The sequence below is a fragment of the Anthonomus grandis genome, chromosome 11 (genome assembly GCF_022605725.1).
Source record: "Anthonomus grandis grandis chromosome 11, icAntGran1.3, whole genome shotgun sequence".
In the NCBI taxonomy this organism is placed as follows: domain Eukaryota; kingdom Metazoa; phylum Arthropoda; class Insecta; order Coleoptera; family Curculionidae; genus Anthonomus; species Anthonomus grandis.
Window position 1 is genome coordinate 4,084,827 of NC_065556.1, and position 23,843 is coordinate 4,108,669.

Sequence of the window (23,843 nt, forward strand, 5' to 3'; positions counted from 1 at the left end):
CTTTGTAAGACGTCTCCTTAAAGATCTTTGAATATTAAATAACATTTGTCGCTTATTTTTGATATTAGCAGCTTCTTGAATTTTCTGTCGTAATTCTTCAATGGAATTAATTGTATCTTTGTAAATCATGTCCTTCATGTGTGACCATATTGAGAAGTCTAGAGGGTTTATGTCTGGACTTCTAGGCGGCCCAACAAATTCACTGCCACGCCCAATCCACCGGTAAGGAAAATGTTAGTTTAGGTATCGCCATACTGGCAGAGAAAAATGTGGTGGCGCCCCGTTTTGCATAAACCACATGTTCCGCCTTATGGCTAGTGGTACATCTTCTAGTAGTGGGTTTAACCATTGTTCAAGGAAGTTTAAATAGAGGAGCCCGTTCAGATTAGGAGGAAGTTCAAAAGGACCAATAAAAAAACGAGATATCACACCACACCAAATAGTTACCTTAAATTCATACTGAAAATGTCGTTCCTTTAGAGCATGTGGATTTTCGGAATCCCACAAATGATTGTTTTTCCAATTAAAAACGTAAACGTCGCTTCATCAGTGAAAAGAAGGTCATTAAAAAATTGCTGGTTTTCGGATTGTTTATCTAACATAAATTGAACAAACTGTAGGTAAACTGGTAAATGTTGAAGTAGCAAATTTTGGACAGGAGTATAGTGATATGGACGGAGATTCTCTTTCTTTAAAATTCTCCAGATAGCTTATTCCTGTTGCCGTATTTAACCGACGAGTACTGAGATCTGGATTTTCCGAAATACGAGCTAAAACCTTTTCTTTATCATCGACATTGATATTTTTTGGAGCACCATTTAAGATTTTAGGACGAAAACTGTTTCGCCTAGACGGGTATAAATAAATACGTCTGAACAGTTTGTGATTGGGTTGTCTTCGATTTGGGTATAATTCTAAATACCTTCTGGCTGCACTATATTACAAGTCCACTATAATTTGACTGAGCAAAAACCCAAATCATATCACGCATTTCACTCTTGGAATATTCATTATGACGTGGCATTTTCTTATTTTAGAATTTTTACTGCAAATAATACACTCTTATTTAGTGACAGTAAATTGTCATATAATTTCTTTACACGAAAAACTGATAAGTGCTGACACAAGCCTACTTGAAAAAAAGTCAGTGTAATAACGATGGCTTAGGATTCTTTACGCTGAATGTTTAAAATGCAAATAAGTTAAAAACTGATAGAGTTACATGAAATAAACAAGAGTACCTTTTTTATTCAAAATTGAATTGCTTATTAGATTTTCTAGTCGTTTTAGCCATAACTGATTAGGCAAAAAAGATATGTTGTAATTTACCTAAGTAACGTATAAATAATGCTAAATTCACCACAAAATTCGTAATTTTCATGTCAAAACACATAAAGTCGCCAATTTTCAAGAAGATATTGCTTAAAATCACAAAATTATTAAGAAATTTCAAATTAAAACTTTAAATACGCTGTATCTCGTAAACCTGCAACGTTTGTATAAGACATGTTAAGCTCAATCGCCATATTTTGGTGTGTAGTATCTCCAGTTTAGAGATTGCCCATTCTTAATGAATCACCCTGTATAAAATATACAACAAAGTTTACTTAAAAACAAACATCTTCAATAATGATTTAAGCGATGTTATAATTGAATGATTTATTCCATATTATAGTCAGCTTATTTCAAGCACCAACAGGAATAAAACTTTTTTATTTTTTCCTCTTTCTCTCTTCGAAATTACCTCACAAGTAGCTCCTTGGCTTTGTCTCAATCATTTATACCTCGCCTGTTTATCGAATTTATCCTGTTTAAGCATCAACATATTTTCATTTCAGACACTGTTACATTTGACAATAGCTACAGCCTTCTAAGGAATAAGAAGTTACACTATTGTATATACGTTACTCCCCCCTTAAAAAAGATGACCATTCTACCAACTGGAGAAGATTGCACAGAATATGTAGAGGATGCACAACCTCAATCTGAAGTGGAATATTGTGAAACAGAAAGGTTGTGAATGTAAAATTTTATATTAAAAATAATATGTAAATTTGTAGGAGTTAGGTAATAATAAAAAAGAAGTTCTGTAACCACTGTTTTATTTATAAAACTAAAACTATACATCTTCACTTCATGCGATTTTTACTAGTTTAGTCCTATATTTTATGGCGTATTAATCTTATCAATTACACGGAATGTTATGGAAAATCCTTTTAATCCTCTTCTTCATGGGTAAACATCATTTCAATTAATTCAGCCTTCCATAGCTGTTCGCCTTCTAGTCTCTGTGGACCACCCCATCTGATTAATGTGGGGACAACAAGAAGTCTTGTTTTAGGGTCCTTTCTAAACGGACACTGTGGATTTTTCCACCTGTAATTGTTTAAAAAATAATGCACAATTTAAAAAATACAACAAAATAGCTCTAATTAAAAAAAACTAACTTAATCCTTTATACAAGTGATGCATGTATGTCGTATGTACGAGTACACAAAAGATTTGAATTAATAGTGCAACATACAAAAAATATCAGGCGACGTTTCAATATGGAATAAAAGTAAGTATCAAATTAGTGATTGTGCTTAGCTTCACTATTATTTTGTCTAGAAGAGTCAGTAATGGGCAAAACAAAATCAGTTAATGACAATTTCATCTATAACAGCAATTTTCAGATTTAAAAAATATTTGACATTTCATATCTGGAAACTTCACTCGTCAAGGGTTCTGTCATTAAGGGGTTCATCCGTCAGTATTAAATTATTTTTCCGGCATCTGCATCTTCTATAAAGTATTTCTACTCTAAAAAAAATCTTGAAGGCATTGACTTTAGTTAAGTATCGTAAGTTTAGACTCCTTGAAGTTCTGTAACTTTGCCTATAATTTCCATTAAATTATCATTATCTTAATAATATGATATCTTAAATTGGTAGACTTTAGTTATTCTTCAATTATTTCAATTGATGACCCGAATGAGTTGTACCAATTCCTATACGTAATACGCCTTCTGCCTAAACATTTTATCCTTAAAAAGAAATGTTTGGCCTTCTTGGTAAAATGAAGGCCACTTCGCAATTCAGTACTAAATCGTATATACTTAGTATACTAGGTTATTGGTTCAATAGGTGGGTTTTTTTTAGTACATAGTCAAATGTACGCCGCTACTCTAAGCTAAGTTAATAACTGTACAGTCAAAATAAATACATTAAAAAAAATCAAGATAAATGAAATAAAACTTTATTAGAGTCACAACAAATGCTTAAATTGTCTGCCCTCATTCCTAATACACAGTCTACACCATTTTAGAAAATATCGCGTTATTAATCAAGCTAATATTCCATTGTTGATCTGTTCAGAGGCTGCCTGCATTTTTCGACGCAGTTCAGCTACGTCTTCTATAGGATTGTTGTAGACTTTTTCTTTTATTGATCCCCAATAAAAGAAATCCAAAGGATTTAAATCGGGTGAACGTGGCGGCCACGCTATTGTTCCACCCCGCCCTATTCACCTGTTCGGGTATAGAAATTCTCTTACTGGATAAGCATAGTGGGCGAGGCAGCCCTCTTGTTAAAACCACACGTTTCGAGAAATATTAAGTAGCACATCTTCTAGTAAGTCTGGTAAATGATTTTCCAAGAAATCTAGGGAAACTTCAGGGTTCAAATTTTTAGGCTCGAATGGTCCAATAACTCTACCATTAAGTATTCCCATTCACATGTTTACTTTAAACTGATGTTGTGACCGGTCCTCTCTCCATCCTCCTTAAAAGTCGATTCATCGGACCATAGAATTCTTTCCAAGAATCGCGGCTCTTCTTTATGGCTTTGCGACATTATTTGACAAAATTCAAGTATTGCCGGGTAATCTCGAGGTTATAAACTTTGTACTCGTTGTACATGGTACGGATATAACTGTTTTTTTTTCAATATTCGACGTGCCGAACTTTTAGACACGCCTGTCCTTGTTTCTATTCCACATACTGAGGTACTCGAATCACGTGCAACTTCTTGACTTCGGCCTCGTAGGGCAAGCGCGGTCTGCCTGCAACACCCATTTGATTTGGGAATCGACCCTCTAGAAGTAATCAATGCACATTTAGAAATACTCTGTAATCTGGATAACGGTCTTCATTTGGGTACCTTTGACGATACAGTCTAGCGGCAGCATTAGCATTGCATCGACATTCTCCATAGACGAGATGCATGTTAGCCTATTCCCGAACGGTATAACGATCGATCGGTATAACGATGGCTTGGTTTCGATACAGAAATACAGAAAGATGCGTAGTAAATGGAGCATATCAAAGTAACAAAGGTCTTAATGACCTAAGTTGCGTCACTATCTGTCTTACTTACCCTGTAAGGGTATTTCTGAACAGGGAATGCCCGTACAGATAGATAGGGCGGAGTAGAAGAATAGCCTGGCGGGTTCACCCAATTTAAATAAATTATTTAAATTTACGTATTTTACGAGGAACAATAACAATAATTTAACAATAATTAATAAAAAGTGAAATATTAAGTTAAGAAAAAGCGTACACTAATACAATTTAAAACGTCGTATCAGGAATGGAGGCAGACAATTTGAACATTAGTTGCGACTTAAGTAAAGTTTTATTTCATTTATTTTGACTGTACAATTATTAACTTAGCTTAGAGTAGTGGTGTACATTTGACTATGTACTAAAAAAAATACACCCCTATTGAACTAATAAACTAACGTAAAGAACCAATAAACTAATAAGTATCTTACCATTTTGAAATCTAGAATAGATACGCCAACTTTTGAAATCATTTGCCCACCATTTGCCAATCATCATTCATCATTTGGGAAATGATGGTGAAAAGAGACAATTTTCAATAGTAGTTGAGCAAAAATCTGATAATTTCTTAAAAATTTTAACAGTTGTTTGAATTGAGTTTTGTAATTTATCGAAGGGTTATTCAGGATTACATTAAAAAAATTGTTAAGAAATTCAAAAATTTGTAACCACACTACTAAAAAGATCAACAGGCAGGCGGTGTCAATTTTTTTCGGTTTCCTATGAATGCCTATAATTTTAAAAGTACTCAAGATAGATTTTTTTAAATATTTTTTTTGAATCCCTGAGCACCTGGTCTATTGCCCATTATCGTCTTATCGTTTATTTTTCGGACACCCGTATATGTTGGGTATTTAACCATCAGCAACTCCGTTTGATGTTTGCCATAGTAGCGGTTTTAAACTGAATTTTCGTCGTCAATCACTCACAGTTAATTAATCTATGAAATCTCACTCGAAATTACTGCAGGAATTTTGAGGCCGATCGCTCAATCTATGATAGTTTTGTAATGGGTACCGCAAGCTGACTATTCGATATTGCCCTTTCGAATCCCATAAGAGCTCATACTCAAATAAATCTTTGGTTTGTTTTATCAAAATTGATATTAAATTATTTAGATCTGACAAACTGATGTTTTTGGATTTCATTGAGCATTGTAAGTTGGTATTATCTAGAAGTTGCTCCAATGTACTGAACTATGCTACGGAGATCAGAGCAATAATGATGCCAAGCAGAATTATTCCATATGTAGGCAAGGATTGTAGTCCCAAAATCAAAATTTTGTTTGGCCTCTCAGCACGAGTCGCCTATCTGGAGAATAAATTAGCATGCCTTAGAGACACCACTAAGCAGGTATTGGACATGGTCGAACACGGATACTGTGGGTGGTTCATTTCGGACTGGCATTAAATGAATTCAAAAAGCGGCAATTCGATCTGAAATATCAAGCCTGAAAGAAATCAAATTGCCCCTATAAACCGGTACTGTGGAAAAAAATGCAACAAACCAATCAGTGATCGGCGAAATGATCGAGAGACAGATAGATAAATCTAATAACATTATGGTTTTTAACATGCCGTAGTACGGAGGAGACGAGGATTTAAGTAAAACCAAATCCCTTTTACCTGGCTGAATAAATTCACCCATTGATATTGTTGAAGCTGCACGAATTGGAAGAAGGAACAAAAATAGATATCGTTCATATGGAATTGTCCTTCGTAGTCATCAGGACACTCTAAGCATACTCAGAAATAGAAGAAATATTGATAAGTCACTAAAAATTGTTATTGATTCAGATCTTACTCAGCGACAGAGAACTTCATTTAACACAGTCAAGAGAGTCAAGGTAAAGGCAGAGAAAGGTAAATTTATATATCAAGTACATCTTCATCTTCTTCTTCTTGAGCCTGCAAAGACGCGGGCTCAACAAGAAAGTCGGCCATTTTCTGCTTACTCATGAAAGGCGTACTTTAGAGATACGTTTGGATCCTTCCATGCTTTATGCCAGTTTTTTATTTTTTCTTTTCTAGGTATTCTATGATTTGATGCATGATCATTGACGCTGGTTTTATTAGAATGTTCTTGGTGTCTACTGGTCCTAATAGTTTCTAGGTGGCTTGCAAGTAGTTTTGCTTGCATTGATTTTCCCTGGAGGTACAGTTGAGATGACTTAGTGTTCCTATTTGTCCACAAATACAGTTTGGGTCTTCTTTGACATGTATTTTATTTAAGTGTTTTGACGTGGTGCAGTGCCCTGTTCTCATCCTTATGAGTGTAGTGACTTTCTTCAGTGTTATTGATAATTCTTCTGTTATTGATAATTCAAATTGAGGTTGACGGAAGCAGATATGGATATCATTAATAAGTATGTTAAAGGGCAGGTCCCAAATGAGACTCCTGTGGTACTCCAGAAAGAAACTGAATCTCCCTTGAGACGAAATCCCTAATACGCACCATTTGAACGCGGCTCATTAAGTATGTTCTCAGCCATCTTACAAGTGGACCATTTACACCCATGGCTTTAAGTTTATACATCAACATATCATGGTTCACCCGATTAAAGGCCTTGGCTAAAACGGTATAAAGTGCTTCTATAACCAACTTCCCTCTAAGGCCTTCCCCAAGAAATCCATAAACACTAATAAGTTGGATTCAGTTGATCTACTGTTACGAAAACCAAACTGCTGGTCTAATAGTTGCTTCTCAAGTGAGGCTTTGAGATAGTCACTCACAAAACTTACAAACATCTTTGGTACTGCACTAATAGTACTAATAGATCTGTGATTATGCACCAATGAATTATCTCCCGCCTTAATAATAGGTGTTAGAAAACTGTTTTTTCAGCATTCAGGAAGGTCACTTGTAATTAATGATAAATTCAAAATATGAAAGAGGTCTGGATAATATGAAACTACAGTTCCTGAGAAAGGCGGGAGATAATCCATCAGGGCAAGGTCCCTTACTTATATCCAACTTTGATAACTTTAAGTAAATATCAGATACTGTCATATTAAAACCAGTCAGGTTGGTAAGATTAACCGAGGATGAATCCCCGGGTAAAATATCACATATTTGACTAGAATAAATTGTGGCAAAATACTCAGCAAATGGATTAACTATGTTTGGGCCATGACTGGATTTAACATCGCCACATCTCAACACAGAAGGTAAGAAAGGCCTTCCCCTCTGCGAATTCACAAGGGACCAAAATCCCTTTAAGTTCTTTCTGATTGACTGATGATTCCGTTAAAGAAATATAGGTTTTATAGTTTTCAGTTTTTAGTAACTTACAGTTGGCTCCCAAATTAGAGAAGATCCCATAATCCAAAATTGATATAGTAGAAAGGTACTTTTTGTGAGCAATTTTTTTCAAAACTATCAAGTCCCTTAACTCTGAAGAGAACCAAATGGATTTTTTTTTTAAGTTAAGTATTTTCTTTCTATCAAATGATAAATGAGGGACACAATTATTGGACAAGGCAACCAACACCAACCATAATAAAAGGGGCGGACTGGAATAAAAGAAAATGAGACAGCAGACAAACTTGCAGCAGAAGGAAGATGGAATAATACCATAGAACAACCAAATAAAATCCAACATTCAAGATTCCCTAAACTAATTAAAAAAAAAACTATGGAGAAAATGGATGGTTATATACAACTGGAAACAGAAAGAAGATGGCAGCTACTCAAAAATACAGCCTACTCCACAGAAGGAAACGTGGTTTAACAACGCCAAATACATAAACAGGCCAAAGTCACTACACTCATAAGGATAAGAACAGGGCACTGCACCACGTCAAAACACTTAAATAAAATACATGTCAAAGAAGATTAAACTGTATTTGTGGACAAAAAGGAACACTAAGTCATCTCATCTTCAACTGTACCTTCAGGGAAAATCAATGCAAGCAAAACTACTTGCAAGCCACCTAGGAACTATTAGGACCAGTAGACATCAAGAACATTCTAATAAAACCAGCGTCAATGATCATGCACCAAATCATAGAATACCTAGAAAAGAAAACATAAAAAACTGGCATAAGACATGAAAAGATCCAAACGTATCTCTAAAGTACGCCTTTCATGAGTAAGCAGAATATGGGAAGCCGTCTTTGCAGGCTCACCAAGAAAGACGGCTTCCCAGTCTTTCTTATTGAGCCCTTCTTGTGTGGTCTCTATCCTATAATATCTACAAAGCCAAAATCGAAACAGTTCAACACAAGTTTTTAAAATACGTAGCATACAAATTAAGGATCCCTATTGAATTAAATCACCAAGTGAATTACTGTCAAATTGAAGTACAACTTGTTATTCTCCCACTAAGTGACCATAGGCTAATGAGAGATTGCAAAATGCTTTATGGATTGATCCATTCTACTGTATTGTATCCGTCCATTGACAGTTACTCAAACAAGTGGTTCTACATGCACCCCTCTGTCAAACTCGATTGAATCAAATTTTTTTTGTCCTAATACATAGAACCAATTATCCATACAATAATTTTCTGTTACAGACGTTAATTTGGGATAATAATCACGCGAACCTGGAATTTTTTATAAATAAATCAATATAAACTCTGATGGCTGGTGCAATGAAAAGATTAGACATGAGGAAAAGGCATCTGGATTGCAAACGTATGTGATGTCTCACAATTAACAGTATATCCCAACTAAATGTGTGAGATATTAATTTAGGAGTGAATTTTGTCACCTAAGCAGAAAATCTTTGGTAAGTCATGCGAATTTTGTATTCAGTTGGCAATTTATGTGACAAAACTTAGTTTGTTCTCTTACATAATATTCAATAAAGGTGCGGACTGTTATCACTTGCTATCTTCTAATCGCTCATGTGAGAGAGTAAGGTCCTTAAATGTGGAGTTCTTCAAGATAACTCATGGGTCCTGGGACTTATTTTATTTTTAATTTATGTAAATGATTTAATATTTCTGCCAGCTCAATCTACTGACGATACTACCATATTTTGGCATCTAAAGGATTCCATTTTCTTGGGGACAGGATCTTCGAAGTTGATGTTCTTCTAACACATTAGTTCTTATTGTCGATAAAACGCTTATACTGAAGTCTAAGTGTGCTATTAATGGTCTAATGTTTGATGGTCAAACTCCATTGCATAATAAGGACTGTTGTATCTATATGGACGATCACTTAGGGTTTGAAGACCACATTTTAGACCTTTCATCAAGGCTTTCCTCAGGGTGTTTTGCAGTCAGGATCACAAGACCTGAGCTGGAAAAGATGCTCGCATGCTCAGTATACTTTTACCCTATTATATTCCAAACTTGCCTTCCCCTTTGGATCAAAAAGTTGAGGACCTGATAAGATCAAGTCCTTAAAAATATTGCTGTAGTCAATTTTATTTATTAGTAAACTGTAAGTTGCTAACCTTAATTAAGAAGGTTAACTAAACAAAAAGTTTCCTGAGATCTTGTAATTCCTTGGAGTTTCACAAAATCTGTGCTCTCTATATTTAACACCTATATTTTATCTAAATTAAATATTACCTTTCATAAGAGTCTGTTCATCAAGAGGCAAATTTAGTATCTTGACATAATTAGTAATGCCATGAAGAAGGTAATACATTAAATTATTAAAAAAAATATATATATTTACGTTGGCTGATCTCCTACTTCCACAATGACGAAATGTGCGTCCTTTGGCAGTTTTGTTAGTTCTTTTTGCACTATAGGCCATGCTGTAATAAAAAAGAGTACATGTTTTAGATTACTACTAGATAAAATAGAGATACTTTCATCAAAGTCTATAAATTCCAAAAAATATTTCAAAAAAATGTTGAAATATATAGACTTTGCCTTCATAATAGAATACAGAAGTATTGATATCGGGAGATTTGCTTAAAAAGTTGGTTAAATGCAAACATAACGCGTTAAATGGGACTTTGGGGTTGCCGCTATGCAAAACAAATATTTTATACGCGATCTTGACTATTCTTATCTTTTCCTTCCTAAGCTAGCAATCTATGTATTGACATAATTATATTTTTTTCTGTCACGGGTTGCATCAAATTAATGACAAATTTTAACTGAAGTTACCCAAGAATTTTTTATTATAAGTAACTAAATAAAACTACAGACAACCATAATAAGCTCGTTAAATAAAAAAAATCGTAAAATTAGTTAAGTAAGGTATATACTTAAACAGTTGTGATAATTGATAAATTAAATCTCACTGTTCCTTTAAACAACATAATATCTAGGATTATTAATTGAATTTAAGATTAATATAATAATCCTCATCTATAAAGTAGAATGTTGATTGTGATTTATAATTTAAACTTTTATGTTTAGAACAATGACAGGCTTGAATTAGCAGTGCCGTGGGAGCTATGGACAGCTTATTTGCTTGTAACATCTCTGATGTAATTATGTATGCAGAAATGGCAAAAACACTTTATAATATCATAAAAATTTGGGTAATTCTGCAGTTTAATAATTTGTAATTAAATAATTTTGTTTTAATAAAATTTGTCACTTATTTTGACAGGCACAAAACAAATACTACTGTTCCCCTTTAATAAAATATGACGTTTTTTTTTAATATGATAAGATAGTCTATAAAGAAGTCAATACTCAAAGTTAAATGTGAATGTATAGATAAAATATATATGAGAACGCCGCTCGATCGCATTGCTAATCGTACCGACACAAGGAATCTTTACCAGTGATGTCAAAAAGTACCTATTTATATGATAAATATTTATTACTAATAGATTATGCTTTAAATGTAAACAATATGACCGTTTATGAACTCTTTATGCGTTTTTTTAACGTACTTCAATAGAGTAAACGTACCTCTCTAAGAAAAAGCATTCTTATAGAAGTTAAATATTTTATAATTATTATAGATTTCTTAATAATTCATGCTTTAAGATACAAATTTTGAACATTTTATGCATATTTTCTGTCAAGACAAACATAAAATCAGTCCTGTTAATAAAACGATGGACAAAACTCGAGTTTTTTACTCTTTACTCTTTCGCCCATGATATGATATGGCACAAGTTTTCATCATCATAATAGTTCAAAAAAACACTCAAACGAGTCTTTTTTCGATTTTCAACCAAAAACTAAAGAAACACAGCATTTCACAGATGCCGAGTGTAAACACAAAGCTGTTTGACAAGATGACATATCATACATTACTGTACTTGCGGTGTTGCCATTCCAAATTTTTTAGAAGTGGTTTTAGGAATAAAAATTAAAAATTTTTTTTTGGTTTAAAGATGTTATTTTTGCTCTTAGAACAGGTTATATCTGGTTCTAGTTTTTTTTTTTACTTAATTTTTAATCCAAAATCCCACACAAATAATTTAAATTAACATTATTATATGTGTTAATATATAGCCGAAAATTTCCTCTTTTGAAAAAGTGTGTAAGCTCGATAACAGAGAATCGGTAAATATGTTTGTAAACAAAACACCCCCTTGCTTCTTTGTTTGAATACACATTGAAATTAAACAAACTTGTTTACCGATTCTAGTCTTTGAATGTCTGAAGTTTAGCAGACAATATGAACATATCATTTATTGGAGATTTGAAAACATAATAAATTAACAACGTGTAAGAAGAGTGATGAGTGTATTTTGGCTGGGTAGTTTTGACAGCTTTAAAGCGGCTCTCTACGTGAGCTTTTACAAGAATTGATAAGGGACACTTAGAGTTTGACTATGGAATATCCAGTAATAATTTTTTTTTAGAATGACTGTAATTGATTACAGTCTGTGCATACAGTACTGAGTACAAGATTTTTTTTAAATGATTATTAAACTATTAATGGGAAAAGAACGTCCGATAATAAACTCTAATAAGTAATAATACCTAAGACTACCCAAGAATTTTTTAGTGGTTTCTTAAAGGGTGGTGATCCAAGAAATACACATGCATTAACATGAAAAGCAGAATAAATGTATAGGCAAAGCGTTAAATTAATGAGAGAACGACAATGCTGTGCCGAATCCTCACTTGCGCTTGCCGCTGAGAGAGGAAATACAATAGGCTATATAGGATTTTAAGAAATGATTTGCTTCTTCAGAGTGGGAACCGCTTTTTACTTTCTCAAATTCGTACTGTACCTCTAATAGTAAGATTGTGAGTCTGCTTATAATACAGTTTTTCCAATGTTAAGGAATAAATGGAAGGAACAATTTAAAATATTTCCTAAAAACTTGGATTCCCTGTTTATGATTACCTTTCAATGATGGTTCTTTTATTATCATTTAATCTGTCTAAGCCCTAAGGAATCCTAATATTCCTAATATCATCGCTTAATATGCTAATCATATTTTAAGGCAATATTCATCACAAGAATAATCATCATCAGATTCTAATCTTTCCCAGATGGCATGGAAATCTCCAATCATGAATATCTCCAAAGAAGATGAAAATTTTATCACTGACTCTGGTTTAGGAAATAACTCTCAGATGTCTATTTTTCCAATGTGTGTAAAAACTTAAAAATAGTAAAACTGATTCTTATTTATAAGGAAGATACTTTAAATGAGCTAACTTTTATCTACTCTATCTACAGATATGATACTATATTTATGCAGATAATCTGGATTCTAAGTGGAAATCAACTGACCAAGAAAAAATAAATAACAGAAGCTAAATCTAATGAATAGTTTGTTACTGGTGACTGTGGTATGGGATTGCCTCGTTTAGAGCTCTCTAGTGTCTTTTCTTCTTAGATATAGAATTCTTCATTAGACATAGAATTCTTGTAAATTTTGCACAGGCAGAACTTTTCTAATTTAAAGTGGATCTCTATACTGTTTTATATTTGTGAGGGATGAGACAATCAGCTTTAATGAACACATTTAAAAAACTCACTCTCATTTTTATAAAATAAAAGATCATATTATTTCCTAGTCACATCGAAAATTCACAATAAAGTTCTAAAAAATTTAGGTTATTCTCAAATTTATTGAGAAACTTACCTGTAAGTCAAATTAGAAAATTCAGTTGGAATCCCTAGTGGCAAGTACCAATACATTAAAAAAATAAGGACAAAAGCTGTGGAATATTTTTATGACTAAGCTTGAAAGTTTATAGCATAAAAAAGAAATATAAGATACTTAAATATTGTTATTATTATGTCACAACCTTCAACAGTAAGAAGTTAACAGAAGCTGTATGAGCGGCATTTGATTTCCTAAGACCTGCTAATTTGCAGCATCTGTTTTGTTTCACTAATATAAAACCTAAAGAATATCCCTCTCAAATTCCAGATATTTGTATTTTAATTCATGAAATAATCAAACAATACCTTTTGCAAGTGTAATATGAATTAAAAATCAGTTACAAGGCACAAGATATTTAAGATACCCATACACAAAAATGGTGAGAGGGGAAATGTAAGAAATTATAGTGCTGTTAATATAGAGTCAGTTATTCATTCTCATCTTGACAAATTATTCTTCAATGTTGTTTGGCATTGTGGAAGAATTTTTAAAAGAACTTTCAAATGTGACACGTAGGGCCATTACTTCTTAATCTTTTTATCAGTGATCTTAGGGGAAGAATTAAGTATTCATAGCATCTGGCCTTTGCTGATATACATATGACCTCTAGGTCTAGTTAAATGTAAAAAGAAATTCAATATCACATTTATTAGAGTATGAAATATAACTCAGAATTAATATTTTATAAATGATTACATATTGAAAGTTGTAGTTGTAATTACGGATTTGGGTCTTATATTTGACTCCAAATAAACCTTTGTGTCTTAACTTAATAACATAGTAAAGAAAAAAATATCCTTGAATATTATAGATAATACTTCAGGGTTATCACCTCTTTGCATTAACTTCTTAATGGCTCACAAGAGCAATCTCTTCTTGATTGTGCATCAATTGTGTGGTCTCACTCCAATGTGGTTTATATTGAGTGAGACTATGGAACTAAGGGCACAAAACATGTCACTGACTTATAACCTACATATTATTCACTATTATTATATATGAAGAGTCAGGGGGAAGAACAATGAAAGTCCACATTTAACGAAAAATAAAGTATTCAATGCAAAACGATGCTTATTGCCTCTATTTTTTCGGGTTACAGTATAAGAAGAAACAAAGATGACAGTCCAAAGTTATAATCGGAATAAAATTAGATGTACTAGGAAAGAACGCTAAAAGTCCATGCGTCAGCGGAAAAAACGCTGAGAGTCCCATATGGATTGAATGGCGCCTTTAAAAAATATGATAATTACAGAGTTTACAATAACTTAATTAGTTTACGATTCAATATTTTAAGCTTACAATTGAGAAGAGTGCACTCATATTTATATTTAAATGGTTTGTATCATTCTCCTTCTTTCTTACAAGTCATAACTTTTAATATATAGAAGACAAAACTCACCATATTTTCCCTTCACAAATATTTGCTAGGTTAAATTTCTTTAAGACTCAAAATAAAACAATCCTTCAACTCTAACTTAATTTACAACAAAATATTAAAAATAAATAAAAAATACAATATAAACATAACTCTGTCAATAATATAAAGTACTAAAAGACTGTAAAATTAAATGAACCAAATAATTGAGAACAATAAAATAAACAGGATAAAAAAACCAAAGAATAAAAAATTATAATAAAGCAAGATAATAATATATATAATATACAAGAACTTAAGTAAAAGTTAGTTATACAAGTAAATTAATTTTAAATTACATCACGTTTTTAACATTACAAAAAGTGTAATGATGAATTATCATCCTGTCAGTATTAAACTCCCAAGGGAATAATATGTCTTACCTATCAATGGTTTTTTAACTTGCCTATTGAAGTGACTATTACTTTTTAATTTCCAAAGGCAAATGGTTATAGATTTTTTCCCTTCATAAATAATTGAATTATATGTTGGTTATTGGGGTTAGCAATTCTAAGCTAGTTCTGTTAAATCTTGTCACTCTTGCTTCAATATTAACAAAACCTTTGTATTTTATGTGGACCATATCCAAACTTATGACTATTTTTACTATTTAGGGCCAAATTACGGATCAGCTGGTAAAGTTCCTGTGTGTTATCAGGCAGATAAATTCTATCCTCTCGGTAAACCTACCAATAGCTGTAGGAGGAATTATGAACCAAATTTTAACCTATTGTTAAGTAGCAGAAGGTTTACCATTTGGCAACAACATAATTATTGTGGCAGTTACAATAATCTTAAGAAAAAAAGAAAGATTAGGATTATGAATATCCCATCTTGAGAAAATAAATAAAATAAACAAAAATAATAGAAGTGTTTGGTTTTTAATTTGTGATAATAGTTACAGGTACTTGTATACTTGTTTTGTGCCAAATCCTATATTCTTTGCTAATTGTTTGTAAGTATCCCACCAGACATTGCCATTGCCAGTGAATCACAGTACACAGCTTTTTAGAAACTATATACTGTGCTGTGAATTTGGTAGAGATTTTAATCCATTTTTTTTTAGAGGATGTCTCAATAACCTAGTAAAAAAAAAATTGGTAAACTTTTCTGAAAAAGAAGTTATTTTGCTCTGTGATTTAGTAAGTCAATATGCAGGTACAATTGAATCAAAAAACACTGATGCAAAATCTTGGAAAGAAAAAGATCAGGCCTTGTAAAAAATTGACAGCAGAGTTTAATGTAAGAAACCCTGTGTCAGGGGTGGTTCGAAAGTATGAGGGTATAAAAAAAATATAAGAGAAAAAGTAGCCAAGAACAAAGAGGAAATATATAAAACTGGTGGCTGGTATTTATATATGGTGGCCTATATGGGATTTCTTAGATGTATATTTTCTTTTCATTTCTCAGTCACATAATAGTGGCATAGCCAGCAAAAAGAGGCAGCTGAGGGAAGGGTGTAACCTTAAGTCGGGCATTATCATGTTAAATAAAAAGTGATTAAACTAGATCAAACATAATAAAATGCTCATACAGACTAAGAACAAAATTTAGAATATTATACACGAACTTCTTGCAAAACTATGCAAGCTCTAACTCTTTGAAAAATTTGAGGTTATCAATTTTCTGGTAAACCTTTTATACACTGCTTGTTCTTATTGTAAACTTATTCTACTGGTATGCAAGAATTATCCCACTAGTAAGACAAACAAGAAGTTCATAATTCAATTTTTAATGTTACCAGCAGGATAACTTTTCCAAACACTTTACCAGCTGGTCCATAATTTGGCCCTTACAGTGACATTGTTTAATGTCATATTATTTACCAAGCATTTAAAAGATAATATGCTAGATTTTAAAATATTAAATACTAAGCTTGTTGCTATTGCACCACTCCAATATCAAGTTCAATGGTTTTGCTTAAAGTATTATTGTCCTATTATTAGGAAAATATTTCCTGGTGGCAGATATTCAAATGTCGGTAACGTGATTATAACCTCAGAGGATTATTTGATTATTTAATGAGAAAAAAAAATGCCACAGAATTGACTTAGATCATCCTTAATTACATGGATTCCTAATCTGAATTTTGTCTAAATACTTCAACGCCTTCAAACAAACAATTTTCTATAACTTATGTTTTTAAAGCAGGAAAATTATTTATAATAATCATGCGGCAAAGAATATTGGAAGACTTACCAATATTACAATCATCACACCAGCTCACACCAGCAGGATCCTTTTCTCCAGAAAAATAGACATAAACTACTTTGTTCTGAAAGTCATAGTTGTATATAAACTCTTGAAATGCTTCATATCCATTAATGTGATGTGTTACAACCATTTTACTAGCTAATAATAAAATAATCTGAGAGTAGGATTTCAATTGTAGCTAAATAAAAAGTGAGCAACAATGGGTAGATTTAATTGGTTTTATGGTTTTATACTTATCGGTGTTATCAGTCCTTAAAACTTTTTATCGAGAATCTTTCCAAAATGATTCTGAAAATCAAATATTAACTTAATACTCTGTAGTCAGCTGTTTGCTTAAACTGTTTTATTTATATGTAATTGTTTTTTGGAAACCTGGAATTTTAAAATTTTAGTCAGCGGCACATGCCCAGAAACATATTCTTAATGTAAATTATATATTTCTGTAGGCTTAACCCATATATATACCTATAAATTTTTGTATAATTATGTTTATTTGTTTATGTCTTTGGTTTACCACAAAGTATTAGGGAGATGAAGTAAAGTAACGCCAGCACGTAAACGTAGATGTACGACGTAAGCCATGTAGAATGTAGATTTAAACGGCCCACAGACGATTCAATTTGTTGTACTACAAGTTGTACAATCTTGGTTGGTCCAACCGTTTGAACGATAATTGCAACGTGTGTGGTATTGTAGTTCAACCAATCGTACGACGCGGTTGAATCGTACGGAAGTATAGCATGTTTAAAAATCTGCCGTACAACTCGGTTGGATATACGATAAGTTTGAACATGTGTGTCTTTTGCCGACTTGTTCATACGATTTCATTTAAAAATTGTCAATATTTTGATACATTGTGTAGCGATATTGTACTATAAAATCATGGAAAACAATAGGCATTTTTGGATGGAATTTATAGAAATTTATTAAGAGCATTCTTGTTTATGGGATGTCAGATCTAATGATTATTCTAACAAACATAAACGTAACGCAAGTTACGAAATTCTCTTAAGAAAATTAAAAGAAATAAACCCAACAGCAACGATGGAACTTTTAAAGAAGAAAATTAATAATATGAGAACAGCTTTCCGAAGAGAGTTGAAAAAGGTAAGTTATAAGTAGTTATTATCTTCGAAATTATAGGAATCGGGTAAAGTTTTAGATATATACTACGTGTCTTTGAAAATAGAACACCTCTATTTTTTCTATAAGAGTCAATACAAAAATGCTTTGTTTAAAATAGCTATATCTCTTTTAATACTTGAGGTAGGTATCAAGAGAATTAAAAAAAGAAAATATCAAGGAAAGTTTAAGCTATAACTTCACTATAAGATCCCGATTATGCTGTATCCCGTGGGGATACAGGGTGATTAAAAGTTTTTGAGCTGAAGGATTCCATAAGAATAACATTACGAAAAGTATTCCAAAACTTTTAATCACCCTGTGGGGGTATACTGTTAACAGCAAAGTCGCGTTCTTATAGTGAAGTTGTAGCTTAAACTTTCCTTAATATTTTCCTTTTTTTAATAATATATAATATTTTCAATGTCATGTAGCATAACTTTCAATAATAGTCATTTATATTACTAGCGCTGTAAGAGTTTATTATTTAGTAACCTTACCAGCTTACCACTCATACGAGTGCTGTAATGAAGGCTTACCACACATAACACATGTAATATGAAAATTTTATTAACGACTTTAATTAGGTATTATCTACTCATGTTAGCATCGTTGAGTAGCTTTTCTTCGATATTCTCCTCAAAAAGTTGTGAAGTGTATAGCACAAAGGACGATATCATCTACTGTTTCAACACTTGTAGCAATAGGTTGTAAAAAAACTCTAAAACGTGATGCTAGGATGCCAAACACGTTTTCGACAACTCGGCGGGCTCTACAAAGGCGATAGTTGAAAATTTTTTCAGTATGAGTTATTCCTCTCTGCGGGTATGGCTTCAATAAATTCTTCATTAGCGGAAATGCCTCATCTCTAATAAAAACATAAGGTACTAAGTCATTACTGCCAGAAAGTTCAGTTTCTTTCGGTATATTTAACTTGTTTGACATTAAACGTTTGTAAATTCCTGTTTGACTCCATATTCCTCCATCTGATACCCGTCCATTGGTACCCGTGTGAACATATAAAAACTCGTAATTTGCATTGACAATTGCAAATAACACAATGCTAAAAGTACCTTTGTAGTTAAAATAAAATGATCCACTTTTGGCTGGTTTTTTAATAGTGATATGCTTTCCGTCCATCGCTCCCAAGCAGTTGTCGAATTGCCACATCTGTTTAAAATCATCTGCAACTTGTTGCCACTCTTGTTCATGCGATAGGACCTGAAATACATACACAAATTTGCATGACCTTATATTTTGGATTTTCTTTTTTTTTTAGATAGATGCTGATGATAATAGTGAATATGAAATACGATTTTCATCATCGCCGCCTTTATACTCTCCTCCTGATTTGGGAAGTCAAGGAATTTCGGCAGAGGAGAAGACTACCTCAACACCACTATCTAGTACAACTTTATCCTGCAGAACCATTGCCAAATATCAAAAGAGAATAGTTTTTAAGACGATTAATGAAAGTGAACTAAAAAAACAGTGTTTGATGGATTTAGCTCCTACTGCGTTGAGTAGAGATACAAATAATGATGAAAATGAAAATGAGTATGCAATTGCAGGTAAACGAATAGGTTACCAATTACAAGGAGTGGTTGAACGTCAAAGAATTATTGCTGAAAAACTAATATCAGATGTGATGTTTTATGCGAGTATGGGAAAACTCGCAGAAGATGCTGTTGTTTATTGCAGTAACCCGACTACTCAAAACACTATATATTCTTCCACACAATTTAACAATACAAACTCACATCCAAATATAGCCCAACATTCTCAAAGTGTTACTACAACCCCACAGGAATACACCTATCATACACTTCAGGTCCAAAATCCTACGTTTACCAAACATTCTAATACAACGTCAGATATCAGAAACTATATTAATCATTTCGAACCCAGTGACTACAATGAATGATTCTTTATTTTCATGCAAATGTTTTTTTTTGTTTCATGTAAATTTGGTTTTTAGAAAAACATATAGTACAAAGTTGAATATTTTTCCTTTTTGAATATTTTGATATAATGTTATTTGAGTTTAATATAAAAATAAATGCTCTGTTTTCAACTTTGTCATGGCTTTACCTACCTTCAAGTATTCTCTTTTTAGTGATTCATAAATAGCCGACCGGTTTCACGAACGATTTGACCTATGGACAGAGGTGATATAGCTGTACTGAATTTAAGGTCTTCATAGGAATTTCCAGTAGCCAAATATCTCAAAGTAACAGTTAATCTTTCTTCCGCACTAATTGCATCTCATGACTGTATTTTGTTTCGTAATTGCTGGCCGTACTAACTCTAATAATATATTGAATGAATCGTCGTCCATTCGTAAATAATTCTTGAAATCTATTGGTTCTGTGGCGCGTAGTTCATTAAGTAAATTCATATGTGAATAAATATGCCTTTTAAGTAACCATTTTTTACACCACAGCCTTTTCTTTTTTTTTTCACTTCATTAGTATCATCCGAAAACAACGCAACTACTAAAGCAGCTATAGTCTTTTTTAAGATAGTTGGTGCCATGGTAAACTAATACATACTAAACTAGTTGTACTACCGATCGCTTGGAATTTTTGCAAGTCTGTGGGCAAAATTTTGTACGATCTGTCTATACGATTTACAGTGCAACCTGTTGTACGATCGGTAGTCCAACAAATTGCATCGTCTGTGGGTCGTCTGTCGTCTTTCAAGAAAAGGTTGAACTACATTTTTTTACGTTAACGTTAACGTAAAATCGATTCTGTGCAAATTGTAACGTTTACTTTTATATTTACAGAATATGAAATGAAAATAAAAAAAACCATGGAATACTAATTTGATTATTGTTGTGGCGTTGGTGAGACAAATTTCTCATTTATTATGGAGGAGATTCAGATTTTGTTCCTTTGGGATTTATTTCAGATCGAACCCTTAGGAAATATAAACAAAATCCCAAACATAGATTTTGCTTCAGTATATGTAATTTGGTCTAGGCTAAATCACCCATACAAATCAACAATCAAACAGCTGATTCAAAAACGCCGCTTACTCGGTTATAATTGCTGCTGCAACTAATCGTAGCTAAATGTACAACGTTAGGATTATCCGTGTAGAACGCTAAGGTGAAGAGGTGAAACTGATCATTGGCAGCTAAATTGACACGCATAACGTTTACGTTCTTGGCATCACTTCACCTCTCTATTGATTAAGTTGACACTTGACAGGTTGATTAACAGTTGACAGCTGCCACTCTTTGACGGTCATGACATAACCGAGCCATATTTTAGCGAGTAATCGTCTTTACTCTTTAAGACTAGTGTTTTAAAAATCCGGATTAATTCAATATCCGGACAGTATTGATTCGGATGAATTGAAAATTAGGTTTTTTCATCCGGATTAATTCATCCGCTCGATGTCTCGCCCGTTTGGCAAATTATGTCATGTTTCGGACTCGATGCTCGACTATCCGATAAACGTTTTTTATAGCTGTTTTTCGAATATAAGGTAATATTAGAATATAAGGTATAATAATGAAGTAAGGTAAGGATAATAATATGCATTATGACATTTCGTTTTTACGGATTTCTGCATGATGTTAAAACTAAAATAGCTAATTATGTATGTAATAAATCATAAATCAAGTGTATTTTAAACGATGCAAAATACCAATACGAAAATGCTTTGTTGCTGATTACCGGGTTATTTGTCCGGATGATTTAATTCGGATTCTCTTAGCCGGTGGTAGTGATGCGAAGAGTCCGGATTAATCGTCCGTTCAATCCGAATATCAAATTAGTCCGAATCAATCCCGATATCTAAATCGTCCAGATACACGCCGCCCGTTCGACCGACAATGAAATAAAAGCTTGCACGAAGTGACACGAAGTTCCACGTTCTACCGGCTAAGAGAATCCGAATTAAATCGTCCGGACAAATAACCCGGCAATATCGTCGCGTCGCCTTGTGTAAATATTGCTTTATCTATCCTTATTGTACTCATTTAGAAACATAAGAGACAATATGAGAACGCCCAAACTTTTTAAGGGTCGCTTTTTGTATTGATATTTTGCATCGTTTAAAATACATTTGATTTGTTACATACATAATTAGCTATTTTAGTTTTAACATCATGTAGAATTGCGTTAAATCGAAATGTCTAATGGTTGCATAATGCATATTTTATATTCGAAAAACACCTATAAAAAACGTTTATCGGACGGTCGAGCATCCAGCCCGAAGGCCGAAACATGGCATAATTTGCCGAACGGGCGAGACATTGAGCACATGAATTAATCCGGATGAAAAAACCGAATTTTCAATTCATCCGAATCAATATTGTCCGGATATTGAATTAATCCGGATTTTTACAACACTAGCCGGTGGAACGTGGAACTTCGTGTCACTTCGTGAGCCTCGTGCAAGCTGATACAATTATTTCATCGTCGGGCTAACGAACGACGGGCGGCATGTATCCGGACGATTTAGATATCCGGATTGATTCGGAATAATTTGGTATTCGGATTGAACGGACGATTAATCCGGACTCTTCGCATCACTATTTAAGACATCTGATTCGAGCGATCAAGTCATGACGTCACCGTATAAGGTTTAAGCGTTAAGACCGCTAATAAACTCGATATCTCAAAGTCCAAGGGAAGCTATACAAACAATAATAAACAATAAATATTGATATCAATTTTTTGATATTCTTTTAGAGTTATATTTTTTATATTTCTTATTTTTTATATTTCTTAGTAGTAGTTTTAATTTATTTAATATTAATGTATGAGACAGTTAAGACATCCCAACCAAATAAAAATACAGAAAAGAATAAATTATCAAAAGGGCGAATATATTTGCGAAAAATACAGTGAAGAACGTAAAGGTGAGGTTGCACGGATATTGTTTTAAATTGATTTTTGATTAGTTTGTATTTATTTCTGTAGAAAAAACATATGAGTGAGGTTGTGTTTACGCCAGTAACTTTTTGTTTATTGTATTTCCTCTTGGGCAAATGTCTGCCCTTTGTAAACATTTTCAGGTCGAAATTAATTTGTATTTGTTACAATCTAGATCTAATCCTAAAAATGTATGAGATCGGATTTAGACTCAAAACGTTTTGAAAACTTAGACGAAGGGGTGTTTTCATGGTTTAGGTCAGACTTCAAAACGAATGCAATACAATTGATATAAGGTATAGCAAATATTTACTAATATTTAGACTCTGACAGCTGTTAAACATGACGTCATTCGAGCGCAACCATATGGTGACGTAACGATTAAGATATCGTCAGGCAACCGAGTAAGGCAAGCGCCTAAAATATGGTAACTCGCTAAAATATGGCTCTAATATTCGTATTTGCACATGCATGAAACTTGTATGGTGAAAATCGGAATCTTATGTCGGCTATCTTGCTTGGCAAAATTGACAGGGATCTGACAGACAGTTGTTGAAATTGACTGATAGAACATCATTTGTCATTGATTGTCATACCATTTGAGTTTTTCTCTTATATATTTATCTTCTATATATTTGTGTTCTGTGCGTATTTGAGTCATATTTTAGCGAAAAGCGCCTATAAGCATCTTTAACACATCTCGTTCGAGCGATAAAGTCATGACACGTGATTGTATATATTAAAAGTATTCTTATACTATTAGATTACTCCAAGGCATTTGACACTATAAATTATCGACTCTTGTTGGAAAAGCTAAGATATTACGGTTTTGACGTCGACTCACTGTCACTCATCGCATCATACTTCTCTAACAGGTCACAAA

At 32.9% G+C, this 23,843-nt stretch overlaps 3 protein-coding genes across 5 annotated transcripts in view; 2 read left to right on the forward strand and 1 right to left on the reverse strand.

Annotated features, from left to right (window-relative positions):
- Positions 1-2,093, forward strand: part of LOC126741939 (SEC14-like protein 2) — a 77,375-nt gene extending 75,282 nt beyond the window's left edge. The window contains exon 10 of the mRNA XM_050448416.1: positions 1,839-2,093. Coding sequence (XP_050304373.1) covers positions 1,839-2,020 — 182 coding nt within the window. The 3' untranslated portion in view covers positions 2,021-2,093. The remainder of the gene's footprint in view (positions 1-1,838) is intronic.
- LOC126741943 (thioredoxin domain-containing protein 17-like) lies at positions 2,086-17,572 on the reverse strand. Of its 3 annotated transcripts, none has more exons than XM_050448422.1 (4): positions 17,415-17,572; positions 16,935-17,321; positions 9,955-10,036; positions 2,086-2,376 (listed from the first exon to the last, which is right to left on the reverse strand). In XM_050448422.1, exons 2-4 carry the CDS (start codon positions 17,077-17,079, stop codon positions 2,217-2,219), a joined length of 387 nt encoding a protein of 128 aa, XP_050304379.1. In that variant the 5' UTR covers positions 17,080-17,321; positions 17,415-17,572; the 3' UTR covers positions 2,086-2,216. The 3 variants fall into 3 exon arrangements, with proteins under 3 accessions (XP_050304379.1, XP_050304380.1, XP_050304381.1); XM_050448423.1 differs by having other exon boundaries at positions 16,935-17,127; positions 17,183-17,546; XM_050448424.1 differs by having other exon boundaries at positions 16,935-17,237; positions 17,415-17,526.
- On the forward strand, positions 17,556-20,149 carry LOC126741941 (uncharacterized). The gene is made up of 2 exons (XM_050448419.1): positions 17,556-18,056; positions 19,351-20,149. Exons 1-2 carry the CDS (start codon positions 17,994-17,996, stop codon positions 19,993-19,995), a joined length of 708 nt encoding a protein of 235 aa, XP_050304376.1. The 5' UTR covers positions 17,556-17,993; the 3' UTR covers positions 19,996-20,149.
- The last annotated feature ends 3,694 nt before the right edge of the window (positions 20,150-23,843 follow it).